Source organism: Bufo bufo, chromosome 4 (genome assembly GCF_905171765.1).
Source record: "Bufo bufo chromosome 4, aBufBuf1.1, whole genome shotgun sequence".
NCBI classification, from domain to species: domain Eukaryota; kingdom Metazoa; phylum Chordata; class Amphibia; order Anura; family Bufonidae; genus Bufo; species Bufo bufo.
The window spans coordinates 478638596-478663667 of NC_053392.1; the positions used below are offsets into that span (position 1 = coordinate 478638596).

A 25072-nucleotide genomic window follows, 5' to 3' on the forward strand; every position below is an offset into this window, starting at 1 on the left:
CTGATAGTAAATGACTTCCTTAGTGAATCAATTGAAAACTGGTTGTTACCGTCTGGGGCTGTGTCCCTACACAGTCTGACGCCATCCAATCAGTGCTGCCGGTACTAAACTGCGTTGGGACACACACACTGCATTGACAGTAACAACCTGTTGTCAATTTATTCATAAATTTCTACGAGGAATAACAGAAGTGACACAAAAGAAATGTAAAAAGAAATGTGAAACTGTGAATTGCCAGTATTTACCAAAACAGACCCGTCAGGTGAGCCAACCGCGCTGTGTTTTAAATGCTCCTCTTTACTTTTATAACCACCCCCTGACATTCAGAAGGATTTATTGGTACCTACCCCCACTATACTGAGCTACGGATGGTTATGAACTCGTATGCACTGCAGTGCTTCTGCTCTTCCCTTAGCGTCTCAATTGCGAGATGATGATCTCTTCCTTTTCAGATAGACGGGGTAAATAATGAAAAAACACTTGACGTATTCCCATGTGGGGATGATGTGCTTCAGGAAGGCTGGCTGTATGCGGAGATAAGAGGACTGAGCTGACAATGGCGATTGTTAGCAGCAGAGCAGTAATGTGCCAGCGGGGACAATGGAGTCCTTTCCTGACTTCTCTCTAATAATGACGGAAATATCAGGATGCGCCTGCGTGCGCCAAAAATATCTCATATTCTTCTCTTCTCTACCACTAGAGCCAAATACCACAAGCTGAAGTACGGCACAGAGTTAAATCAGGGAGATGTGAAGCCACCGAATTATGACTCTGGTAAGACGCCTGCCCGCCAGCATGCAGCATTTCTTTGCGTTGTGCAGACTCCTTTTCTTCCATCCATAATTCTCAACGTGTTCATTGAAAAAAATAGAAATAAAAAAATGTGTATGTTACAGTGGAAATGATGGTGTAAACCTCACATTCTGATGGCAGAACCCGATGATCATGCAGATTATCAGCACTACTTATCTCTTCCTGCAGAGGCGGGCTGAGATCAGTGAGATTGCTTTTCCAGGAAGTTTCTTCTGCAGCAGCATTGTGCCCTATACAGTTCTGTGCCCCAACTGCTGCAAAACAACTTGGATGCTACAGACCTTCTTATTGAAACAGATGTTGGAGGGTAGTATCAGTCAGACTCGAAATGGTGAAAGAAGCGCCACCAATGTCTACGATGCGACAGCCCATTCATAGTCTCCACTTTTCAGTCTGTTTGTATTATAATACTCATGACTAATATTATTCTCATTGACTGCGGGCCGTACAGTATAGCATATAAATATAGGGGCACATTTATTAAGACTGCGCTGGTCTTAATAAACCCCTAAGTTGGCAGTGGTTCCGCTGAGGTTATAAAAAGGCGCCAGCCTTTTCATAACTTCGGCAGATCCTCCGCCAGTTCAAGTGTAAGACCACTTCCTTGCTGTCATACATTTAGACCTTTTTCTGCACGTGAAACGGGCGTAAAAAATGGTAAATGAGACCGGCCCGCTTGCCCTTCCTCTTCCCCGCCCATGGAACACCCACAATTTTAGACCTGGCGTGAGCGGGGAAAAGTTGAAGATTGCGGTGCAGCTAACCGTTGCACCGCAATCTGTGCATGAAATAGGCCTAATATAGGCGTATATCAGCTTAGTAAATGAGCCCCATAGTTCTTGTAAAGCCAGCCATTTTCCTTTTTTATTTTATTTTTTTTACATTTTAATGAGGGCTTTATAGACCATGTATCCCACTGTATACTTGTGCAGTTGGGATATGTCAATTCTTTCCGTCCAAAGTATGTCAGTAACTTTTCCCTGCTGCTGTGTCAAATGAACACTCAAAAAAGTGATGAGTGCGTTATTGAATAATGAAACTATATATTAAAATACTCAGAAGAACATGAATTATGAACAACATATACATAAATTGTTCTTTTCCCCTTAGACGAAACAAATGAGGCGGATGTCCAGCCACAACCACAAAACAGCCAGTTTATATGGAAACAGAGCCGACAGTTACTAAGACAGTAAGTGAATCATCATTGGTGCACATCATAAGCAACAAGTAAGGGTTAATTACACTTGTCAAAAATGGGGCTTTTCCTCGTACTGTATTTCTGTACCTTTGGAATGAATGGAGCATTGTACCAGCGTCATCTTTCGGTTTCTCAGTGACTGGAGAGGCTGGTGGAGATGACCCTTGCGGCTGGTACCAGATGATGGGAGTGCCCAGTGCCATTGTATAAAGGCTCCAGTGCTGTCCGAGGGGATATCTGCTATTTGTCTGACAAATGCGGCTTCTACTGATGTTCTTGCCAATGCTGTCACTTCTACTCTAGGTATCTGCAAGAGGTCGGCTATACAGACACCATATTAGAAGTGAAGTCAAAACGGGTGCGTGCGTTGTTAGGGATTTCTGCTGATTCTTCAGATCGAATCACGGACACAAATCAGGACTCCATGGTAAATGGCACAGAGACTGAACTTCCCAACCCACTGGTCATCGGGTAGGTTTCATTTTGCCTTTTTTCATGGCTCTAAATATTTGCTTTAAGTACGGATTTAGTCAGTTTTTATAAAATACTTATTATTGTTCGATGTGTATGTCTTCAACGCTTCTCATTGAATGCTATTCTGCCAAATGCCTATGGGAAAAGCTAGCCGTAGCACTGATAGTGACTGTAGGGAAAATGGAAACTAGGGTATCCCAAGTACGTAGAGCAGATGTAGACAAAGGGGTTTGGTAAAGGGGGTTATCCCACAAAAAGTGCTCATTACCTCTCAGGTGATGAATGTCACATCTGGGGGGGGTCTGACCGCTAGTAGACGGCGCTCCAGCAGTCTCATTGAAATGAATGGAGAAGAGCACTACCACTTCATTCAGAGAAGAGATTTGGGGTCCTCTGTTCTCTGGATCGCTAAGGGTCTCACCAGTCAGACCCCCACAGTGTTATGACATCTAGCACCTAACAATAAGTACTACTTATGGGATAAACACTTTAAACTAGTTTTTCATTCATTTTTGTGAATCGTTTCACAAGAAAGGCACAGCTTAACAACTCCACAGGCATCAGGAGACCACACAAACGCCACAGGCATCAGGAGACCACACAAACGCCGCAGGCCTCAGGAGACCACACAAACGCCGCAGGCCTCAGGAGACCACACAAACGCCACAGGCCTCAGGAGACCACACAAACGCCACAGGCCTCAGGAGACCACACAAACGCCACAGGCATCAGGAGACCACACAAACGCCACAGGCATCAGGAGACCACACAAACGCCACAGGCATCAGGAGACCACACAAACGCCACAGGCATCAGGAGACCACACAAACGCCACAGGCATCAGGAGACCACACAAACGCCACAGGCATCAGGAGACCACACAAACGCCACAGGCATCAGGAGACCACACAAACGCCACAGGCATCAGGAGACCACACAAACGCCAGTTGTAGATTCACCTGTATTGCTTTCTGACCCTGCGTTTAGGTAATGTATGTACAAGAGGTTTAGATTCCATTCCAGAGGTGTGACCATAAAGATCACCCACTGATGGCCTGCCCTGGATAGGTTACAGATTTTAAATCCTGAAAATCCCCTTTAACTATACCTGTAACACTCCCATGTGCTAATCAGCCGCCAGCCTGAAGAAAAGGTTGGGGTCCCCTGGCCTTTATAGCGTTGTATTGTACCTGTAAACTGCAGGATGATTACACATGGCTTCTTGGATAAACAAGCCAGTCCACATGATTATCCGCTTATGTTCCTCTAGTTGCTCTGAAAGCTGAAAACAGCCTTTGGCTCAGCAGATTATAGTATTTATTAGTGGATTAGCTAATTTAATTTAAGTTGTAGGTTTTTTGTAGTAATGATTATATTAAATTGTCAAATTTATGATTTCTACCTTGCCTTAACCAGAAAGTCCATTGCAAAAATATCAGCCTTGTGTAGCAGACATTTCTTCACTGCTTTGGTTGAATATGACTTCAAAGGGGTTTTCAGTATAAAAAAAGTCAGATGACCTATCCTTAGTATAGTTAATCTGTATCTGATTGGCGGGGGTCTGACCATCAGAGGTTCATGCCCGTCAGCTGTTTAAGGTGACCGCGAGCGTCACTTCCTCTTCACAGCTTACCAAGCACCGCATCGTCCACTGTATCGCGGCACTGAGCTGCACATACGTCACCTGGCTGATAAAAGTGACATCACTTGTCTAGGGTAAGCTGCGAGAATGCTCACAGGAGCTGCGGCCTTCTCAAACAGCTGATCTGCAGGGGTAAAAGGTGTCGGACCCCCACCTTCCAGATACTGACGACCTATCTGGGCGATAGGTCATCAGTATAAAAAAAAGAGTCCGAAAACACCTTTTTAATGGGCACCATAAGAAAGTTAAATTCAGCGTTTCAGTTTTTATTTGGGGTGTAAACATTTGACTGGTATTCAGACAAGCCGTTCCGATGCAGCTTGAGGAGCTGGTTTTAGTGCAGTTTTTTTAAAACCAAACCCCAAAGTTGATCCCTTTCTTTCTTTGCATTTCGCATTCCCTGTGATCCACATTTGTCTTTTTCTCCGAATACTGCCGTAAACTGCATGCGTGCTTCTAGGGGTGGGCGATATGGCCTAAAATCTATATTGCGATATAATTTTAAGCATATGCGATATATATTGCGATATATTGTTTTCTATATTTGGGGGGGCGTGTTTAAACTTTTTTAAACTTTTTATTTAATAACTATTATCTCCTTAAGGGCTAGAACGTAGAACCCTTGTCATATTCACCCTAATAGATCTCTATTAGGGTGAATAGGACTTTACACTCTCCCTGCTGCCCTGTGCTTTGTGCACACAGCAGCGGGGAGCTGATCCCCCTCCCCTAAACGGTGCCATCCACAGATTCCCCCCCCCTCCCCTAAACGGTGCCATCCACAGATCCCCCCCCTCCCCTAAACGGTGCCATCCACAGATCCCCCCCCCCTCCCCTAAACGGTGCCATCCACAGATCCCCCCCCTCCCCTAAACGGTGCCATCCACAGATCCCCCCCCTCCCCTAAACGGTGCCATCCACAGATCCCCCCCCTCCCCTAGACGGTGCCATCCTCAGATTCCCCCCCCCCCCTCCCCTAAACGGTGCCATCCACAGATCCCCCCCCCCTCCCCTAAACGGTGCCATCCACAGATCCCCCCCCTCCCCTAAACGGTGCCATCCACAGATCCCCCCCCCCTCCCCTAAACGGTGCCATCCACAGATCCCCCCCCCCTCCCCTAAACGGTGCCATCCACAGATCCCCCCCCTCCCCTAAACGGTGCCATCCACAGATCCCCCCCCCTCCCCTAAACGGTGCCATCCACAGATCCCCCCCCCTCCCCTAAACGGTGCCATCCACAGATCCCTACCCCTCCCCTAAACAATGCCATCCACAGATCCCCCCCCCCTCCCCTAAACGGTGCCAATGCACAGATCCCCCCCCCCCTCCCCTAAACGGTGCCAATGCACAGATCCCCCCCCCTCCCCTAAACGGTGCCATCCACAGATCCCCCTCCCCTAAACGGTGCCATCCACAGATCCCCCCCCCCTCCCCTAAACGGTGCCATCCACAGATTCCCCCCCTAAACGGTGCCATCCACAGTTCCCCCCCCCCGACGCTCACAGGAATACATTTAAAAAATAATCAGTAACTTTAACTTTTATTCATTGGTGATCTCTTTACTGTATACCTTACTAGGTCTTAGCTCCGATAACAGCAGGCAGTGCGGGGGGCGGCGCTCACTCACTGACGTCACGCGCCTGCGCCGCCTAGTGGGAGGAGCAGGGGCGTGACGTCAGTGAGTGAGCGCCGCCCGCCCGCACTGCCTGCTGTTATCGGAGCTAAGACCTAGTAAGGTATACAGTAAAGAGATCACCAATTAATAAAGTTAAAGTTACTGATTAGTTTTTAAATGTTCTACTGTCAGCGGCGTGGCCCTGTATATTCTAACCCCAGGCAAGCGTCCCTGTCACCATGGGAACGCCTGGGGGTTAGAATATACCATCGGATTTGAGTTTTCACGCGCTCACTGAGATCGTGAAAACTCAATGATTTACTGTCAGTCCCTCCCCTCCTCCTCTTTTGTCATTGGTGGTCAGCGGCAGCCGCGCACAGTAGGGAGGGAGGGACTCTCTCCTCCAGTGTGCCGGCTCAGGAGAAGATGGTGCGCGCAGAGAGCGCGATCATATCGCGGTCTGGCGATATAGGCGATATGCTCAAAATCCATATTGTGGCACAAATTTATATTGCATATCGCCTATATCGTCTATATCGCCCACCCCTACGTGCTTCCATTTTATGACTGCCGCATTTAAAGATCTAGTCAGCCAGGGTACACACACGGTCTGGAAAACCTGCAGTGTAATACAGTATGTACCAGCTAAGCAGATGAATTTTTCAAAAATCTTATCTACATAGTGTAGAACTTGACCTTGGTCCGAATTTTAAAATCGGCATCGTGTCAGTTGTGCAGGTTTCAGATCAGTTTGGTGTGGAAACAGAGCCAAATCTGTGTAAAGTACTCTGCTGTGTGCATGTACCTTTAGGCCATCTGCATACTTCACAGATTCATGTGCCGAAAAAGCGCAGAGTAGTACAGTACCAGTGAAGTGCATGAGATGTACACCTGCTGTGCAGATTTCCAAATCCACAGCATGTCAATTATGTTTGTGGTTTTAGCTGCAGATTTAAATTTTTTCAATGGAAGGGTGAGATCTACGGCAAAATCACATCTAATCCGCATCAAAATCCACAATCGGAACCTGCAGATTTAGTGGCGAATATGCTGCAGAAACGCACATAAATCCGTACCGAAATAGTAGTTCGCACTTTTTTGGACGCAGCAATATGTTAATTTTTTTTTATTGTTTATATATTTTATATGTAAAATTAGGAAAGGGGGAAATATTTTTTTTTTTTACTTTTTATTTAATAATTTCCCCCTTAGGGGCTAGAACCTGGGATCTTTTAATCCCTTGTCCTATTCACCCTAATAGAGCTCTATTAGAGTGAAAAGGATCTCACACTCTCCCTGCTGCCCTGTGCTTTGTGCACACGGCAGCAGGGAGCTTACCATGGCAGCCAGGGCTTCAGTAGCATCCTGGCTGCCATGGTAACCGATCGGAGTCCTGCGATTACACTTCTGGGGCTCCGATCGGAGCTGCCACTGCACCAATGTGGAGGGAGTGAGGGGAGGGGACCCTGTGGCCACTGCCACCAATGACTTTAATACTCGGGTGGGGGGCCCTCTGCACCACCAGTGAACATAATTAACCCAATAGGCAGCGGGTGCCGGCGGCCGTATCACATTCCTGGCGTCTGACAGGGCATTTGAGGGGTTAATAGCCGCGGTTCGCTGTGCCCTGTTATTGAGGCCGGGTGTGTGATACGGCTGCTGGCACCCGCTGCCTACACTTAAATTAATGTGTTAATTACGTTCTTTGGCGCAGTGGCCACAGCCCCTCCCCTCCTCCTCAGTACTAAGTTTCCATTGGTGACAGTGGGGAGGGAGGGACTCCCTCCTTCGCCACTGATGCTGAAGAGAATATGGTGCACGCTGAGATCGGCACGTGCCATGTTCTCTAACTGATGCTTCACTGCACAGCCTAGTATGGTCAAATAGTAAAACCCGGTATCGGATCAATCCGGGTCTAAAAGTATCGATACTTCGATACCTGGTGCAACTCTACTAGTGACGTCACTCACCAATGTCCAACTTCTTATAACCCTCTGAAGCCAAAGTAGGAATGGAGAAACAATAATTTAATATTCCCAGGGGAGCCCATAGAGAAGGAAGTCACCTTTAACTTGGGTGGCAGTAGTCTTACTATGTTAAACTGGAAAGAAACAAAAACGAATCTTAGTTGGCTTAAATCTAAGCAGCTTAGATGGCTGTCACTAGTTCTACTGGCAGCTACTGTACTCCTGCCAACCGATTCAGCCCCCCTCCCAAACGCTCAGCCAGTCTTCCATGTCTTCTGCTCACTAGCATTTTCTTCATGATAGTTTTTAAATACAGGGAAGGTGATGTGAAAATGCCTGAAAAAATGTCAAACGCTCCAGAATGCTGCGTTCTTGAAGCCAGTTAAAACAACAACAAAAATACATAATCACCGAAACCTCTTTTGTGTCCTGTGTTTCCCATAGACCTTCAGCTAATATCTGGTCTAGTCTCCGGCTGTGTCCACATCTGTGTCAGTGCCTCCATCAGGGACATCATCACTTTTGACAGGAAGAACAGTGCAGCATGCAGAGCTACTTTAGCCAGTAGGGCACATATAACACAATGGGACTGGTGGACCCCATTATCATGTGGCAGATCTAGCACCACATCTTGCTTGCCACTGATAATGGAAACCGCGACGCAGATGTGAACCGAGCCCACGTTGTTCCTTTAGTGTGAAAAACCATTGTGCATTCTGGTTGATTTAATTTTTTACTTAATGCAGAAAAAGAATTGCCGAGAAGAATGTGGGATGGAAGCAATGGGTTTTGTGTAGGAGATGTGACAGGCTCCAGTTACCAGGTTGTTTGAATGACATCTGTCTTTGGGCTTTTAAAACAGTCTGGAAATTCCTATTTTACAGAATTCTTCTTCGTTCTTGTTAGTGTTATTTTAAATATTTTGTTGCACCCACAAACAATCTCAGAATCATGATGTCCCCCCCCCCCCCTTGAAGAAAATGGCAACGTAGCAATGTTCAAGCCAAGATTTGTCTCGCTCTTCCAGTAATCTGTCAATGTCTTGTCTGCTGCTGTGCGCTTAATCACTTTAAATAGACGATCTGTGTTTTCTTCATTTCTCCATAGGAAGCCAGATATGACTGACTCTGCCTCTGTTCTCGAAACATTTAAATTTCTGGAAAATGCTGCTGCTGAGTTCAGTGACGAAGAGGATGAGGATGACGATGGCAGAGACAAGACCATTATAGATGCTGCAACGGTAAATCTTCACACACACTGGTTATTAATGGAGGAAACGTTATACTCATTGGGGAAGGGTTATTGCTGCTCCTGTCCGTACTCCCTGCCGTGCTGCAGCCCCATTCATAAAATGAGTACTCCGTACACCGCTCACAGCTCAGCGGTGTAGGGAGAACTGAGTTTTAGTGCACCAGTGAATGGTGTGCTTTAGGGGTGAAAAAGTACGGTAAAAATAGAAAATTAATGAAGTATACAAGAAAAAGATTTTTTTAGGGGGTTAGGGACAACATATTAAAAGTTAGTGTAAAAGTATAGTTACTCTTTAAACTAAGAGAGACAGTGAGAGTGCCAAATAAATGTCTCAGTGCAGCACAAAGTCTCCCCAACCACGCCTAAAAAATACCACAGTGCAGCATAAAATACCACTCCATCAGCATCTGATACCACCATGCAACACTGCGTAATTGTCTACTGACCACCCCTTCCACACTGGCAGCAACACTGTCCCCATTTACAATTGTCACCTGTCTTGCAGACTGGCAGGATAAGTCACAACTGGTGATGAAGAGAGTTGCTGCTTTGCAGTTCCCCTCCATAGTTTCAGAGGGTCAAGGACCTGTGATGACATCATCACAGGTCCTGCATCATCCTAACCTCAAACTGCATTTATTTTCTATCTAATCTAATATTTTCTTATATATATATATTGTCAGTGCAGTTTCTGTACTCTTAGGAATTAAAGAACCTGTCATGTCCTCACAGGCCCTTGCATTTTCCTAGGCTCGGAACTGCACTAATGCTGCTGGGTTTGCACCATCAGTCCGGTTCCTGTGTAATTATGTCACTGTCCCCTGACAGACCGGCCCACCATGAATCTTACTGGTAGGGCGAAGTACCAGTTAGGGTCTGGATGAAAACTCAAATTTCTCGAACACTCCAGTAGGGGACACAGACCATGGGTATAGCCTAGGTCATTACTAGGAGGAGACACTATGCAAATAAAAGAGAGAGCTCCTCCTCCCCGGGCTATACCCCCATGCTCCACCGGGAGGACCCCAGTCTTGCTTAGTGTCGGATAAGGAGGTGACATTTTGACTCTACTCCCGTTTGACTCTACTCTCGGTGGAGCGAGCGCTGGGGTCGAACTGACGTCCCCGACTGCCTCCCACCCTCCCCCAGAAGTTAAGTGGAACCGGGCTTGACCTGCATCTCCGGTGGCCTACCAGATTTGGGGTCACCTTCCTGCCCTCCTCCAGATCACTGCCACTCCTTGTGCCAGCTGACTGAAGAGGTGACCTCCGCTGGTGTGGATCAGAGGGCGAAGACTGCAGGCGCAGATAAGTACACTGTCCTCCCTCTGTCTCCCGATGTGACACTTAGGGCCGCTTAGTGGGTGGTTTGAAGGGGGGAAGGATTCCTGTCTGGGGCAATCTCTATGCAGAAGTGGCAACTTCCTCGGCTCTCCCACAGCGGTGTTCTAGGGAGCGGGCCCTCCTACCCTTCCGGCGGCCGCGGCTCTATTATTTTTCATATTTCCCGCGCGCGGGTTTCGCGCCTCCTGACGCGATTTGTGGGCGGAGCCCTATTCGTCTGCTCTGCGCTTCCGTCTCAGCGCTCTCCATACGCGGCTGCTCCCGGCTCCAAGGACATCGTCCGCACACACTGGTCGCAGTAGGATACGAATTTCTCAGCGCGCTGCAGAGGAACGGTAGGAGAATCTGACCCTTTCCTTTGCAGGGATTGCTGCCATCATGTCGAAACCTGGGGCCCCCCAAAAATCAAATCTGCTCCTCAGGCCCCACTGGGGCTATGTAAAGTCTGCTGTTTGCCACTTTCGGTCGCAGGGTCCTGTGACTCTTGCATTGCCTCTGGACAGGATCATCCTCCCCCCCTCCTCCTCCTCCTCTCACTCAGCCCAGTCCTCCCTCCGCCCCGTCGGAGCCTGCGGAACCTGCTTGGGCCTCTGCCATTTCTAGGGCGGACGCTGATTTAGCCCAAGTCTCTCGGGCCGCCTTCATGAAACACATGGCGTCCACGGATCCTGTGGTTAACACCAATCCGCTTCCCAGTGGTTCCCACAGAGGACGCTCGTCCGCTAAGAGGCACCGTACACAGCAGCATCCTTCCTCGGATGATTCTGCTTCCCCTCCTCGCCTGAATGCCCATTCAGACACTTCCCCTTCTCGCAGGGACCATAGATCGGAAGGGGAAAGATCCAGTTCTGACGAGGACACCGAGCTGGAACCCTCGCCCAAACGGTCCACTATGGTGGCAGACTTGGTGGTGGCGGTCCGCGATACTTTTGATATCCAGGGGGAATCTCCTTCCGCTGTTAGCCAGGAATTCCCTCTTTTCCACTCTAGGAAACCGCAAACGGTTGTATTCCCCATACATGGCGTATTTGACAAGGTCCTCTCTAATCACAGGTTTTCTGCCACGAAACGCATGGATACTCTTTATCCATTTCCAGCAGAAAATGTGCAGCAGTGGTCTTTGACTAAAGTCGACCCGCCGGTGGCCAGATTGGCTAAGAATACGGCCATACCTGTCTTGGACGGTTCGTCTCTACGGGACTTGGTTGATAGGCGTTTGGATTCTCTGTCCAAAGCCATCTTCACTCTGGCAGGCACAGGCCTGCGGCCCGCTTTCGCCTCGGCCTGGGTATCCAGAGCGCTTTCCGTATGATTGCAGCGCCACCATCAGGACCTAGCTGAGCAGGATGCCTCTGCGGACACCTTAAACTTTGTCCTCCAGATGTCTCAAGTTTCTCTGCGAAGCTTCCTTTGATGTTAGCATCCTCTTTGCGCGGGTTTCGGCCCTTTCGGTCACTCAGTGCAGAGAAGTCTGGTTTGAAGGTTTGGGACGCTGACGCTTCCTCTAAGCGTTCCCTCACTAACCTCCCCTTTGCAGATTCCAGGCTTTTTGGTGCTAAGCTGGACGAGATCATCTCGTACACGTCGGGGGGCAAGAGTACCAACCTGCCCCAATCTAGATCCAAGCGCACCTTTGGAGCTCGGTCCTCCGGTTCTAGGAACCAGTCCTTTCGTCGCTTCTCCTCTTCCAGATCTGCGGCGGCCCCCTTCCTGGGTGGCTCTCAGGACTCCCGTAAGAAGCCTGCCTTTAAGCCCCAGCCTTCATGGCGCCTGCGGCCACAATCTGCGGCTCCCAAGCAGTCCTCCGCCTGAAGGGGCGCCCCCACCTCTTACGGTGGGGGGCCGATTGCTCTCCTTTCAACAGGTTTGGAGAGCTCACATCCAGGACGCCTGGGCCCTGGAAATTGTAACATCTGGTTACAAAATAGAATTCGCTTCCAGGCCTCTGGAGCGTTTCTTCCCTTCTCTAGGTCCGGGCCTCGGCCCTTTTGCAGGCGGTCTCTTCCCTTTTGGACAGGGGAGTGATTGTTCCAGTCCCCCTGGAGGAGCAAGGCGCAGGTTTCTACTCTAACCTATTCGTTGTGCCAAAGAAAGAGGGATCGGTGCGTCCTGTTCTGGACCTGAAGCTGTTAAACAGGTCTCTGCGGGTCCGGAGGTTCCGGATAGAATCCCTCCGATCCGTTATTGCTTCTCTTCTTCCAGGGGAGTTCCTCGCGTCTGTGGACATACAAGACGCCTATTTGCATGTTCCTATAGCAGAATCTCACCACAGGTTTCTGCGCTTCGCTGTCGGCGGGCAGCATTACCAGTTTGTCGCCCTTCCCTTTGGGCTGGCTACGGCCCCTCGGGTATTCACGAAGATCTTGGCGCTCCTTCGTACCAGGGGCATATCTCTGTTGCCCTCCCTGGACGACATACTGATAAAGGCTGGAACAGTTCGGCTGGCTGATCAATGTCCAGAAGTCATCTCTTCACCCCTCAGAGGGTGACCTTCCTAGGGATGGTTCTGGACACCACGGCAGCTTGGATATTCCTTCCGCATTCCATGTCCTCTCGAATTCAGGAGTCAGTATCTCTCCTACTGCGCTCCCGACATCTCTCCATCCGGGAGTGCATGAAGGTTCTGGGGCTGATGGTGGCCTCCTTTGAGGCTGTCCCCTTTGCCCAGTTTCACACTCTGCCTCGGCAGCGGGCGATCCTGTCCTTTTGGGACAGGACATCGCGCGGTCTGGACTCTCGGGTCAGTCTGCCTCCTCGGGTTCGTGTGGAACTCCATTGGTGGCTGTCCCCCCAAAACCTGACTTCAGGGAGGTCCTTCCGATCTCCTGGACAGTCGTCTCCACCGACGCCAGCCTCCTGGGTTGGGGTGGTGTTCTCCAGACCCGGACGGTGCAGGGGGTTTGGTCGGCGGCGGAAGCCCGCCTTCCGATCAATGTGCTGGAGCTCAGAGCAATTTTCCTCTCCCTTTCTCATTGGACTTCTCTCCTGGCAGGTCACCCGGTAAGGGTCCAGTCGGACAATGCCACAGCCGTGGCTTACGTCAACCACCAGGGCGGCACCCGCAGCCGGACGGTGATGCAGAAGGCGGAAAGGATCCTCCAGTGGGCGGAGACTTGTGTTCCAGTACTGTCGGCAGTATACATCCCAGGGGTCGACAATTGGAAGGCGGACTTTCTCAGCCGCAACACAGTGGATCTAGGAGAGTGGTCTTTAAATCCGGAGGTTTTCGAGGACATCTGTCGTCGGTGGGGCCGCCCGGACGTCGACCTGATGGCGTCCAGGCTCAACAACAAGGTTCCCAAGTTCCTGACCCGTGCTCGGGATTCGGTGGCGTACGGGGTGGATGCGCCGGTGTCTCCATGGCAAGGCTTCCCCCTCTTATGTCTTTCCACCACTGCCTCTACTACCGAAGGTCCTTCGCAAAATCACGTCGGAAGGGATTCCGACCATTCTCATCGCCCCCGATTGGCCTTGGCGCCGCCTGGTTCTCGGACGTCACTCGGATGCTGGCAGACGTTCCGTGGCCTCTTCCTCTCAGGGAGGACCTACTGTGTCAAGGACCGCTTTAACCACCAGAATTTACGGTCACTTCGTTTAACGGCGTGGCTGTTGAGACCGCCATCCTGAAGAAGAGGGGCTTCTCGGACTCTGTGGTGAAGACCATGATCAAGGCCAGAAAACCAGTTTCCTCCCGGCTAACTATCGTACCTGGAAGGCCTTTCTTGCCTTTTGTGAGAAACTAGGCATTTTTCCCCTTCGTTTCTTGGTTCCGGTGGTCCTCTCCTTTCTCCATTCGGGCCTTGAGATGGGAATGTCCCTAAGCTCTCTGAAAGGCCAGGTCTCTGCTCTGGCCATTTTCTTTCAGCGATCCCTAGCTCTGCTCGGTCCAGTGAGGACTTTCCTACAAGGGGTGGCGCATTCGCTCCCTCTGTATGTTCCTCCCCTGCCCCCCTGGGATCTCAATTTGGTTCGGTCTTCCCTCCAGACGGCTCCCTTTGAGCCTCTGAGGGAGGTTTCTTTGGGTCTTTTTGGTGGCCATCACCTCGATCAGGAGGGTATCAGAGCTGGCCGCTCTTTCTTCTAGGGAGCCCTTTTTGGTCTTCCACCAGGATAAGGTGGGTGCTACGCCCGTTCCCTTCATTTTTGCCCAAGGTGGTTTCTGCCTTCCACCTTAATGAAGATATAGTTCTGCCCTCTTTTTGTCCATCCCCGGCGAACCGCAAGGAGCGCGCTCTCTATTCTCTGGACGTTGTCCGTGCTCTGCGAGTGTACTTGTCGGTTACTGCCTCTTTCCGCCGTACGGAATCCCTTTTCGTGATTCCTGAAGGGTCTCGTAAAGGTCTGGCGGCTTCCAAGGTCTCGGTAGCTCGGTGCATTCGGTCGGCTATTGCCGCGGCCTATCGTGCCTGTGGCAGGGTTCCCCCAGCTGGGGTTACCGCGCACTCCACCAGGGCGGTGGGGGCCACCTGGGCTAGGCGTAATCGTGCCTCGGCATCTCACATTTGTAAGGCGGCCACCTGGTCGTCCTTGCATACCTTTACAAAGTTTTACCAACTGCACTCGTTGGCATCGGCTGATGCTGTCCTTGGGCGCAAGGTATTGCAGGTGGTGGTTCCTGTTTGACCGCAGGGCGTTTTTATCCCCTTCCCCCCGGTCCCTGGAGGTGCTAATTTTTTCCCGTTCTCATGGACTGCTCTGGGACGTCCCATGGTCTGTGTCCCCCCCCCCCCCCCCAATGGAATGTGCGAGAAAAGGAGATTTTTTTGTGAAACTCACCTGTAAAATCTTTTTCTCGTCTTTTCCATTGGGGGATACAGCTCCCTCCCATTTTTACCTGTTGCAGGAGGGGTTGGTTTGGTTCTTGGGACCTTAGGGTTATCGGTCCGATGGCGGTATTCCTTTGTTCTGGTCTCTATTGTTTTGGTCTCCTACTGCTTTTGCACGCGCTGGGGTCCTCCCGGTTGGAGCATGGGGGTATAGCCCGCGGAGGAGGAGCTCTTTTATTTGCATAGTGTCTCCTCCTAGTAATGACCTAGGCTATACCCATGGTCTGTGTCCCCCAATGGAAAAGACGAGAAAAAGATTTTACAGGTGAGTTTCACAAAAAATCTCCTTTTTACCACATATAGATCTATGGGAATGTTAGTTTTTAAAGGAAATCTGTCACCTTGATCATTGCTATTTCTGTAAAAATATTGCATAATAGCACATAGTACTGTATTTACAGATGTACCTTTTTTTTTCCTGTGATTCTTATTTTCTGTCTTCAGAAAATCCACTTTGTTCCGTATTCAATTCAGCCAGGAAGGTCCCCAGAGGGGTGTTATTTTTTTTCTTGAAGGAACCCAGGAATTCCCCTACCTAGTGCCCAAGCCCTCCCTCATGCATATCCCAAGCATGCCTCCTCCTCACTCCGACATGACGTCCCTGCTGCACCGTGTCCGCCCATCCTGCTACTATGTCCCAATCGGACAATAACCCCACCCACCATCTCTTTGCATCGTCTTTCAAATCCTGCACATATGCAGTGGCGAACACTGCCTGCGTCTGCGCTCTTAGCCTCCTACCAAGGGTATGTGCCTCATCTAAGGAACTGGGAATGTGCCGAGCAAGGTGGCGGTGGACAGATTTATGGTTGGATTGTGACGTAGCGGCAAGGGGCGTTGTGCCTGAGCGAGGAGGAGGCGTGCTTGGGCTCTGCATGAGGGAGCGCTTGGGCACTAGATGGAGGAGTTCCTTCAAAAGAAAAGAACACCCCGCTGGGCACCTTACTGGCTGATTTGCATACCGAATGAAGTGGATTTTCTGAATACAGAAAACAAGAATCGCAGAAAGAAAAGTACCTGTGGAAATGAGGTACTGTATACTATTGGGCAATATTTTTACATGAATAGCGATGATCCAGGTGACTTAATACAGAGATATAGGTTTGATTCATTGGAATAGTACATTTAGATTTAAATTAGAATAATTAAGCAGTCTTGCTATATTTTAACATGATCCTTGGGCACTCAGGGTTATGTTTCTCACACTGAACAAGTCATAAAAATTGGGCCGTGTTAACCTTACTGTATGTATCATTTTCTTCCCTTTATGTGAAGATTGTGAGAAGACGGGTCGTGCCTGAACCTAATGAAGACAGGGACACAGAGGAGGCTTTGAAAGAGTTTGACTTCTTGGTGTCAGATGATACTGACGGTGCAGAATCCAGGAGCGCTGGTGATGGCACTGAATGGGGTAAGGTTGTGTTTGTTCTCTCAGGCGCTCCTGAATCTTTGTGTATTGTAGCATAGCGCTATAGCACTTCTTTGGATGGCACTTTATTACTTTTTTTTTCTCTCCACAGTAACAATATTGTACTTTATTGTACTTTTTATTTTATTTTTTTGGTCAGCTTTTTATTGAAATTTTATTAGTAACATTTTGCTATTGTATCAGTGGCTGTTATAAAAAAAAAGTCACTGATACATCAGTATCAATTCAGAAAGAGCAAAAAGTTAGGCTAATTTCACATGAGTGTTGAACAGACAGAATCTGGACTGAATCCTGACCCATTCATTTCACTGGGTCTGTGTACATGAACATGGTTTTTCACTAATCATCTTTGTGTTCAGGAAAAATCGATTCAACTTGCATGCAAAACCATCTGAACAGACCCTGACGCATACCGTATCGCTCGTGTAAAAGAGGCCTTAAATGTATATATTACACGTTTTGCTGAATCTTTTCCCCAGAATCCCTAGGTTCTTTGTGTTACTTACCTTTAAAGGTGTTGTCTGGGATCTGTAAAATGTGGCAGAAAGCCAGGAATCTGGTAATATGAAAAACTCCAGTGGTCCCCCTAGTCTGTCTTTCCTGCAGTGATGACGTTGTGATCACCTGTAAGGAATTGCTGCAGCCAGTCAGCAGACTTGAAGCAGGACATTTAAAATAACACTGACATTTTGGCCACCTGCAGGTGACCACTGAAGCCAATCACTGAGCCCCCATTGTCTCAGGGGTTGTCTCACTTTAGCAAATGGCATTTATTGCGTAGACAGAGTTACATAGAAACATAGAATGTGTCGTCAGGTAAGAACCATTTGTTACTCGGTGTGCATTCTGTTTCTGTGTGTCCGTTCTGCAAAAAAATCGAATATGTCCTATTATTGTCCACATTACGGACAAGGATAGGACTGTTCTATTAAGGGGCAGCTGTTCCGTTCTGCAAAATACGGAATGCACATGGACATCCTCCATATTTTTTCCAGATCCATTTTTGCGGACCCCAAAATACATACGGTCGTGTGCATGAGCCCTTACACAGAGAATGCGATCAGTCATTGATAACACCTCCCCCATCTACCTCCTAAGTTTTATTAGATTTTTTCCCACAAAACTATATGCCAAGCTGCCCAGCTCCTCCTGCTCTGAAACCTGTGCTTCATGGTGACAGATCTGTGATTTTCACCCTATGCATTGCAAATCCTATGCAGTGAAAATCTGCAGCTTATCTGTAAGGTACTGAGTATGCCGCTGTGTGTGGGTTTGAAAACCCCATGCACATGTAATGTAAATTGCCATGGACCCACACTGCAGAATCCACTCTGCAAATCTGCGGCACTTCCACGGATCTGGACCCAGTCTGAGAATTCTGCTCAGTTCCTGTGTCACTGGCCTCTTTCAGTCCTTTGTGATATTTAGGTCCCAGTCCCTTTGGTTTCTCAGCAGCTGCTAGTGGGTGATGACCTAACATGTCATCTTGATAGAAGCGACACTGGTAGAAAATCTCTTTGTGATAAATTTGGGTTTGTATATTGCTTATCACATGTGTCTGCCATGTAGGAGCTCTTCTCCAATACCTTCCAACATTTGAATTCTCAATTCTGAGCTCTGCCCGATTTTCCAAGGAACAGCCAGAACACCTTAGAGAAATGCATATTTGTTAACCAGTTTGGCTGATAGCTATTCCTCCCTACCACTTCCCCCACCCACCAACCTGCAACAACCCCTTGTCACATTGAATGAAAACAAAAGATCGGGCATGTTGAACTCAATCATGCTGGCCCCCCCCTGTCCTTCCCCCAACACTGGGAAAGTCAGGGAGTCAGGACACCCCTAAACCCATAGATGGTCAGCCAGTCCTGCTGAAATCGTTGAGTTTGACCAAGGTTCATTTAATGTGTATGGTTACCGGATTTTCCACCTTGCTTATACGGATGACCTAACCTCAGGATAGGTCATCAGCAGTATCTGGTGGGGGCTCCCACCTGGGAACCCCCACTGATCAGCTGCTGGAGGAAGCCGCGGTGCTCACTGGAGCTCCTATGAGCGCCACGGCCTCCTCGCAGCTTACCAAGCACAGCACCATACATTGCATAGTGGCTGTTCTTGGTATTGTAGCTCAGCACCATTCACTTGAGTAGGACTGAGCTGCACATAGGCCACGTGACCAGTGAAGAGAGAATCAAGTGAATGTTATCATACCAGTGTGCACCTCTCCTGCATGCTAAAACAAATAAGTGAAAATGAAAAGCAGCATTCGTTGTAACAAAAAGTGTCCCTACTAAAGGGGGTTGCCCGGTTTTAACAAAAAAATAAACGGTCAACAGTGGGAAATGCCATACTGTGATAAAAGCAGCACGATTCATCCATTACATCCAGCCCAGCCGCTTTGCTTCTCCCCACTTGCTTTGTTTACCTGGCTGCAGTGATGACATCATGTCACTGGCCTAAGGGAGAATCGGCTGCAGTGACACTGGATCTAGTAGGTGGTAATGTTGCTATTATTGTATGTCATTTCACCCTTTTTTTTTTTTATTTATATATTTTTTAAACCGGCCAACCCTAAGATAGAAATCATTCTGGGCAGGACTAGAACTGTTTTTATGCTCAAGGCCCAAGGTAACTAGGTTTATCAATGCGCTTTACATTCAGCCTTCAGCCGCAGATACATCAGTCACTGACCAGATAGAGCATTTGTAAAGCCTGTATTACACTGCCCAGATAATTGCTAACGAGCATTCACATGAACGTTTGCCAGTGATCATCTGGCCGTGTAATACTGCCACCGATGAACAAGTAAATGCTCGATCATCGGGCAATTCAAATCTTTTGACATGTTTAAAAAGAATTGCAGATCGTGGTGTCTAATAACGATCTGCCACCGGCAAACCACTATACAGTATGGGGACGAGTTATGGCATAGCGATCACTCCTCCCCATGCTGCGGAGGGGATCGCTGCATGTAATAGCAGCAGTCTCCTCCACTAGCGAGCAGGCGATTGTCTGCCACATCAGGCTGTCTAATACAGCCTTGAGGGTTGTCTTTAACTGGAGGAACTGTTTTTTTGTTTTTTGTTTTTTAAATCCTGCTGTAAATCGTTTAAGCCATGGATGGGAGATCTGTAGACAGAAGTGTAATTGCCTCACATTGCAGGTAATGTGTACGATTTGTTCCTCTGCTTGGCGCTGTTCTGAGATATGACAGTCTGAGCTAGCTGCACTTTGAGACTTGTGCTCCAGAATATTATCCTTGGAATGAGGAAATACAGGAGAAACGTGTCAGTGACTGAAACTTGGGTTCATCTGGTCCACATTCTCACAATATGAAGCCCAGCTTGCATTGCCTATCGTTCCTAGATTAGGAGTTGTAAAGGACCCCCGACACATTTGTCGCCTGTCACATCCGCCAAATGTGAGTTATAAGTGCCGTCACACTGTCAAATTAACCTGCACCAGAAATATATTGAATACGTTAATAATGCGTTTCATATCGCCTGGGTTTTTACCATGAGTGCCTCTGCAAATTTGAAAGCTTCTTTGAACACCCATTCCACATTTTTGTCAGATTTGACTTCTGATTTTAACATCTAAGAGCTTGGCCACTTTATAAAATAATAAAAGAAAAAATTTGACAGATGAGACTTTTCAACTAGTGCAAGAAATAAATGGCCGACTTGTCAGGGCTATGGATTCGGAGTAGAAATTTACCGTCTTTATGTCAGTATCTGATTAGCGTGGGTCTGACACATGGGACACCCGCCGATCAGCTGCTCCTGTGAGCGCCGATGCCTCCTCACAACTTGCCAAGCACTGTCTCGTCTATTGGAATAGTGGCTGCCCCTGGGCCACATGACTAATGAACATGACGTCACTGGCCTAAGGTAAGCTGCACCACTGCCTTCTAAATAGCTGATTGGTGGGGACCCCGGGTGTTGGACCCCCGTTGATCAGATACGGATGACTTATCCAGAAGATAGGTTGTCAGTATAAAAACATCAGAAAACCCCTTTAAAATAAAAGTATTAAATAGCCAGTCTCAGGTTAGGTCATCTATATCAGATCAGTGGGGGTCAGACTCCTGGCATCCCCTCCCGTCAGCTGTTTGAACAGGTTGTGCGAGCGCCGCATCCTCTTCAGTGTTTACCTGCATGCTGTCTAGATTGTAGCAGTGGTGCGGTGTAATTACAGCTTCTTATCACATTTACTTGAATGGAAGAGGATGCTGGAATTTATCTGCATGGCCGCTACAATCTTGTGGATTGTGTGCAGGTAGACATTGAAGAGGACGTAGCACTTGCATGAGCGGCGCATCCTCTTCAAACAGCTGATAGGCGGGTGTGTCCGGAGTCGAACCCCTGCTGATGTGATATTGATGACCCATCCTGAGGATAGGTCATTAATATCATGCTGTCATGACGCCCTTTAAATGTGATGTGTGTGTTAAATTTTCCCTTTGTTAGGTATTCATATTCCTACTTGTATTAAAGGGGTTCTGCAGTTTGATGATCGGTGGGGGTCCGACACCCCCCGCCGATCAGCTGTTTGAGAAGGCAGCGGCGTTCCAGCAGCGCCTCGGCCTTCTCACTGTTTACCGCTGGCCCAGTGATGTCATGACTAGTATCAATGGCCTGTGCGAGGCTAAGCTCTGTTCACTTGAATGGAGCTTAGCCCCGCCCAGGCCAGTTGATGCTAGTCGTGATGTCACTGGGCCAGCGGTAAACAGTGAGAAGGCCGCGGCGCTGCTGGAGCGCCGCTGCCTTCTCAAACAGCTGATCGGCGGGGGTCCCGGGTGTCGGACCCCCGCCGATCACATGCTGATGATCTATCCAGAGGATAGATCATCAGTTTAAACAAACTGCAGAACCCCTTTAATGAAATACATGTTGTGTTCCAGCAAACAGTGAAAAGTCTAATGTTGATGAATCTACTGTGTTTGCACATAAAGTTCCTGTGCACTGGTGCATGTCACCATGTTGGTGTGTGAAGGTCACCATGCTGAATCTGCCCGAACCTGTTCCGATTCAGCATAGTCGCGTTGGTTGAGAGACAGACAGCCATGGGTGTTGACATTAGGGTGTCTGTAGGTCTTCGTAATGAGAAACCCTGGTGTGTCTGAATATAGGTTTATACACTCATTTCCCATGCTGCCGATCTTTGCTGCAGTTTGAGTTGTGAACGAGACAGGCAATCTATATGTCGATGTGCTGTAACAGTTATATGTTGATCTGCTGTAATGGTGTAGTAAGTGCCGTGCACATATGATGTCCGTGTGATAAGTGCTTGCCCCTTCTTCTCTGGCCCAAAGAGAATTGCAGGAGTCTCCTTTATTGGCTCTAAACCATTTTTATTGAAGAGGAATATGTTTGATTTCTTTCACTTAGAAAAGGAAGACCAGTGCCCCATACCGGAATCCTGGAATATCGATCAGGGAGTAATAACCAAACTCAAGGAACAATACAAAAAGGAGCGCAAGGGGAAAAAAGGGGTGAAGAGTAAGTGGAAAACATTGCACTTCCAAATCATCAATCCCACCTCTTTCATATCCTCTCTTCCCTCCAAAGCTATTTTTCATTATTTTTCTTTTCAATGTTTTCCTGAACCACTTACTCTTTTACTTTGCTGCTCCTCCTCTTTTTCCTGCTGTTCACCTTTTAACGGGCATTAGAGCTCTGTCATCTTTGAGGCAATTGATAGCAGTAATGTGCTTGGTGTGATAATCGGTGGCTTTAATGTGGAACTAAATTCAATCCTCTGTAAAGGTGTGTTTCCATCAGAGAAGGTTATATCCCTAGGATATGCCATAACCATTTGATTGGTGTGTGTGTGGGGGGGGGGGGTGACCTCACAGACCCACACTGATTAACATTTGGGATCGGCGGCTGCTGTGCGGTCACCAGGATACGTATGTGCATCATGAAATGCAGAAAATTAGTACCAGTAGTGACATACATTCAAACATTGGAAGTGGCTGAAACCAATTAAAGTGAGTTTAGGCGAGTTTCACTCTAGACTGTGCAGCCTGGGAAGTACAGTCTGTGGCTGACCTGACCTTCAAAGCTGTGCGATCCAGCCTGACCGTAGGTCTACTGTTGGGTACTCACCACCATTGAAGTATGGGACAGTAGACCCAACTGTTGGGCTGGAACTCTCAGCATCCTCGATCACTATGATGCAATGAGTTTGTCAACCAAGCTGCGGTCGGTCTAGAAATGTGGCTATATTTCCCAGACAGGCCTTACTGAGAAAGAGCGAGAGTAATCTGCTCTAAATGTGTTCAAAGGTTCACACCTCTCAATATATTTGATGCATTTAGGACTGACTGAGAACAAATTGGCAGGGGTACAACTCTTCTTAAAAGGATACTCTAGGAATGATGATAAGAACTGGTTGCAACCACTTAGAGCCGTTTAGGGGGGGGGGTGAGACGGTGGGGTCTCACCATGTACTGCATTGCTCCACAATAGATGGTAATGTTGCGCTCATGCCTATGATATGCCATCATGGCTGAGCAGCCTGATGGGAAAACTCACCTATATATGTAGTATATGCAAGTACCAGAGCATAGTGTGTAGTGAGGCCCCAGCCCCTCACCACCCTAGGCAGCTCTGCAACCAATAGCAGCCAGTCCTGCTCACATTCTAGGAATAGTTGCTAGTGGCCATTTGAAATAAAGTCTAAAATTTGCAGTCCATGGCCACTATTTGAACACCACACCCGCTTTTCTTTGCAGTTTTCCAACATGCCGCAAGGGGATGGCCACTTTCTTGTAAAATTGCGGTCATAAACCATTATGTTTTATGCTAGGTAATGTTATACCCCCTCAAGCATACCCCAGCTCTTTATTTGAAGGCTGCCTGCGTAAACATTTGATTAGCCTACACGACCACTTTCCTGGCTGTCCCCTAGCATAAAACACCATTTTGTGACATATTGGAGATTTTCCCCAAAAGTTAGCCAAATCCTTTAAAGGGAACCTGTCACCGGGATTTTGTGTATAGAGCTGAGGACATGGGTTGCTAGATGGCCGCTAGCACATCCGCAATACCCAGTCCCCATAGCTCTGTGTGCTTTTATTGTGTGAAAAAAACGATTTGATACATATGCAAATTAACCTGAGATGAGTCCTGTACGTGAGATGAGTCAGGGACAGGACTCATCTAAGGTTAATTTGCATATGTATCAAATAGGTTTTTTTACACAATAAAAGCACACAGAGCTATGGGGACTGGGTATTGCGGATGTGCTAGCGGCCATCTAGCAACCCATGTCCTCAGCTCTATACACAAAATCCCGATGACAGGTTCCCTTTAAGGCACAGTTTATGCCGAGAACTGATGTAAACTGATGAATAAATGTGGGCCAAGCACGTGTAAAATCTTATGGAAGTCACAGGCAGCTGCTGGACTAGTGGTAAAGCTGCTCGGAGAGCCTGTATGTTTCTTCAGCTTTTTCAGGAGTGTGTTTGCCACCATGTGGTCTTCATGATTGCGTTTAGTTCCACTTTAAGAGCAACCCGTATGATTCTTGTCATTAAAATTGGTGTGATCCTTGATTCACTTTTAATTTTGAATGTTATCGTTTATAATGGCACCTCTTTAAGTATTAACCGGTTTTACAGGAGGACACTTTAATGCAGTGTATGAAGTTCACGTCACATCTAATTAATGCGTTTGTGAACGCACTGATGCTTTAGTAAGAATTTTAGTAGCAATAAGAAAGTCACGGAGCTCTTTCTGCCCGGGAAAAGACAAGTGAATTTTGCATTGTGCAATGAATGTGCATCATGATATAAGACCGTTGCAGTCTTCATACTGCGCAAAAACACAGTTGACCATGCCCAATGAATATGTATGATCATCCTGCCCCAAGCATTACATTACATCATAGTGTAATACTGCTGAGTGCACATTTGTACAGTACTTTGATATGCCGTGTGAATATCTGTCTCCTACCTGTCAATGTCTTTTGTATTGGTAGTGTATGCCAGTAGCTAATGAACTTGACTAGAAAGGGCTGAGGAATCATGATCATGTGATTTTTGCTGGGAGAGTAAAGGTACGGGTGAACGCGCTGAAGTTCCGCCCGAATTTCTGTGGGATTTTTGCAACGAAACTGCACATAATAATGCAATTTCTAATTTGAAAAGGATGAAACCCGCAGCTAAAACTACAAACGTATTTGACATGCTGCGGACATAAAATCCGAGCAGCAGATAAGTTACTGCATAGAACAAATCCGCAAAGCGTCCGCGAGAATTGTCTATTCTCGTACACTTTGTTAGTACTGTATAACGCATAGGTTTTTCCACTCTGGAATTCGCGCAGAAAAACTATGTAATCCTCGTGTGCAGGTGGCCTTAGGGTACTTTCACACTTGCGGCAGAGTGATCCGGCAAGCAGTTCCGTTGCCGGAACTGCCTGCCGGATCCAGCAATCTGCATGCAAACGGAAAGCATTTGTAGACTGATCCAGATGCGGATCCGTCTTACAAATGCATTGCAA

At 47.9% G+C, this 25072-nt stretch overlaps 1 protein-coding gene across 2 annotated transcripts in view; it reads left to right on the forward strand.

Annotated features, from left to right (window-relative positions):
- The window catches only part of STRN (striatin), a 121623-nt gene that overhangs the window by 36490 nt on the left and 60061 nt on the right, over positions 1 to 25072 (forward strand). Inside the window, exons 3-8 of one of the 2 annotated variants that reach the window (XM_040429512.1) lie at positions 701 to 774; positions 1924 to 2005; positions 2318 to 2485; positions 8821 to 8953; positions 16409 to 16544; positions 21953 to 22063. In XM_040429512.1, coding sequence (XP_040285446.1) covers positions 701 to 774; positions 1924 to 2005; positions 2318 to 2485; positions 8821 to 8953; positions 16409 to 16544; positions 21953 to 22063 — 704 coding nt within the window. The remainder of the gene's footprint in view (positions 1 to 700; positions 775 to 1923; positions 2006 to 2317; positions 2486 to 8820; positions 8954 to 16408; positions 16545 to 21952; positions 22064 to 25072) is intronic. The other variant, XM_040429513.1, reaches the window with a different exon arrangement.